This window comes from Anser cygnoides, chromosome 30 (genome assembly GCF_040182565.1).
Source record: "Anser cygnoides isolate HZ-2024a breed goose chromosome 30, Taihu_goose_T2T_genome, whole genome shotgun sequence".
Taxonomy (NCBI): domain Eukaryota; kingdom Metazoa; phylum Chordata; class Aves; order Anseriformes; family Anatidae; genus Anser; species Anser cygnoides.
The window spans coordinates 1,833,948-1,836,497 of NC_089902.1; the positions used below are offsets into that span (position 1 = coordinate 1,833,948).

Sequence of the window (2,550 nt, forward strand, 5' to 3'; positions counted from 1 at the left end):
CGAGCAACTTCACTTCTATTGACAAGATGCCACAATGGAGGCCAGGTGTCATTTAGGAATAAACACATTCAGAGAAAGCCTCTGGGTCACACAGAGGGTTGGTCATCTAGAAAAGAGGAATGAAAACAAACATTTAACTGCAAACAAAATTACAATCAATACTATACATAAAGGTCAAAAATTGCCTGAGATTAACCTCAGTTAAACAAGAAAAGTGAGACAGCCAATTCATTGCTAAGTAAATATTACCACTAGAATCATTTTCTTCAGTGTGTCTTTGAGGTCCTGGTTCCTCATGCTGTAGATGACGGGGTTCACTGCTGGAGGTACTACCACATATAAAACTGCCACCACCAGGTCCAGGGATGGGGTGGAGATGGAGGGGGGCTTCAGGTGTGCAAATATGATAGTGCTGATAAAGAGGGAGACCACGGCCAGGTGAGGGAGGCACGTGGAAAAGGCTTTGTGCCGGCCCTGCTCAGAGGGCATCCTCAGCACAGCCCTGAGGATCTGCACATAGGACACCACAATGAAAACAAAACAGCCAAAGACTAAACAAACACTAAACACAAGTGCCCCAACTTCCCTGAGGTAGGTGTCTGAGCAGGAGAGCTTGAGGATCTGGGGGATTTCACAGAAGAACTGGTCCACAGCATTGCCTTGGCAGAGGGGCAGGGAAAAGGTAGTGGCCGTGTGCAGGACAGCATTGAGAAAGCCACTGCCCCAGGCAGCTGCTGCCATCTGGGCACAAGCTCTGCTGCCCACGAGGCTCCCGTAGTGCAGGGGCTTGCAGATGGCAATGTAGCGGTCGTAGGACATGACAGTGAGAACTGAATATTCTGCTGATATGAAGAAGAGAAAGAAAAAGACCTGAGCATCACACCCTTGATAGGAGATGGCCCTGGTGTCCCAGAGGACATTGGCCATGGCTTTGGGGAGAGTGGTGGAGATGGGTCCCAGGTCAAGGAGGGCGAGGTTGAGGAGGAAAAAGTACATGGGGGTGTGGAGGCGGTGGTCGCAGGCTACGGTGGTGAGGATGAGGCCGTTGCCCAGGAGGGCAGCCAGGTAGATGCCCAGGAAGAGCCCGAAGTGCAGGAGCTGCAGCTCGCGCGTGTCTGCGAATGCCAGCAGGAGAAACTCGCTCACAGAGCTGCTGTTGGCCATTTGCTGGCTCTGGGCATGGGGTCCTGCCCAAGGAGCAAAAGCACAGTAAGATAGTACAGAATTACCTGATAATAACTAATTCCGCTTTGTCCTCTCAAGCAGACATCGGTCAGGTCCCTTTCATGAGTTTTAACTGACACTGACTGAGGATGTCCCTGGAATAAGGGAACTTTTCTGTGGTCAGTGTAGTAATCAGTCCTCACCTATAACAATAAGGAAAGGGGTACATGTGGTAATCCCTGATTAAATTCACTCCTGATATTAAATGATTATCCACATTGCTGTTCCAAATTCACCCAACTGCATAGCAGGGTTGTGAGAATTTCTTTTTCTTTAATATTTTCATTCCTTCTGCACTCCAAGTGAAACCTTGTCGATCCTCAGATACAAAGGGACTGTCCCTTTAGTGCAGACTGCCCTTCCGAGGGGACAGCCAGTCTGTCAAAAAAGGCTGGTCTCTTCTGCTGGCATGTCTATGAGCTGCAGGATAACTACATGTCCACCTGCAAAGAACCAGGACACTGCTGAATCAGGGCTCAACGTGCCCATCTCCAGACCCCTCACCCTGTCCCCGTACTCCCCTTCCCCCAAGCACCCCGAGGGCTCACTGCATGGGCAGGTGAAACCCCCATCCCCAGGCAGCCTGGGAACAAGAGCAGCAGCAGCACGGCCAGGTGGAGAAGCCAGGAGGAATGGCAGCGTCTACCTCACATTGGAGAAACAGAGAGATCTGTCCTGTCAGATGCTATCCGCCATGGGATGTGTTGGCTTCAGAAAAACTCTTTGGAAATCCCATTTACATGTTCTGCTGCCAGAGACTCACGGTGTCAAGAGGCTGCAGATCTGTCCTGCCACACGCTGCCCTCTGTTGCTGCGCTCCTCACTGCCTCCAAGCCCTCTCTCCTTCTCTCCTCTCCCCGTGCCAGCTGCGGTCAGAGCCCCCAGCCCTGCTGCGCTGTGCACAGGAGCTGCTCCTGGGCACAGCTGTCTCTCTGCACCAGGGCCCTCTTGCCACGAGCTCTCTCTGTCCCACGAGCCCAGCCTAGCCCAAGGTATTGTAATCCCCCCTCGGGGAGCTTTGGTGAGGAGCCCATGAAGCTCAGGCACTGGGAGACAATTGAAGACATCTCTCAACAAGTCCAAGTCAGAGGCAAGTTTCCTGCAGTGTCCCCCTGAGGGCCAGCCCTGACACAGCCTCCCTTGGAGCTCGTTAGAGCAGAGCATTGGAGGCAGGGAGGACAAGGAGACAAAGGAACTGTGAAGGTGACCCTGATGTCACTTTTCCAAACTGGATGTGTTTCACAAAGCACAAGGGCCAGGCCTTGACCCCCAGCCCCTGGGAAGGGAGATCCTTTCCCTTCACACAGTGCTCAGGGCTCTTCGTGG

The 2,550-nt window shown here is 52.5% G+C and overlaps 1 protein-coding gene across 1 annotated transcript; it reads right to left on the bottom strand.

Moving 5' to 3' along the window:
- Positions 1 to 234: 234 nt before the first annotated feature.
- On the bottom strand, positions 235 to 783 carry LOC136787631 (olfactory receptor 14J1-like; the record flags this gene model as incomplete). Its single annotated transcript, XM_066984943.1, has 1 exon — positions 235 to 783. A coding segment is annotated over one exon (549 nt), but the record flags the coding sequence as incomplete, so codon positions are not given.
- Positions 784 to 2,550: the final 1,767 nt, after the last annotated feature.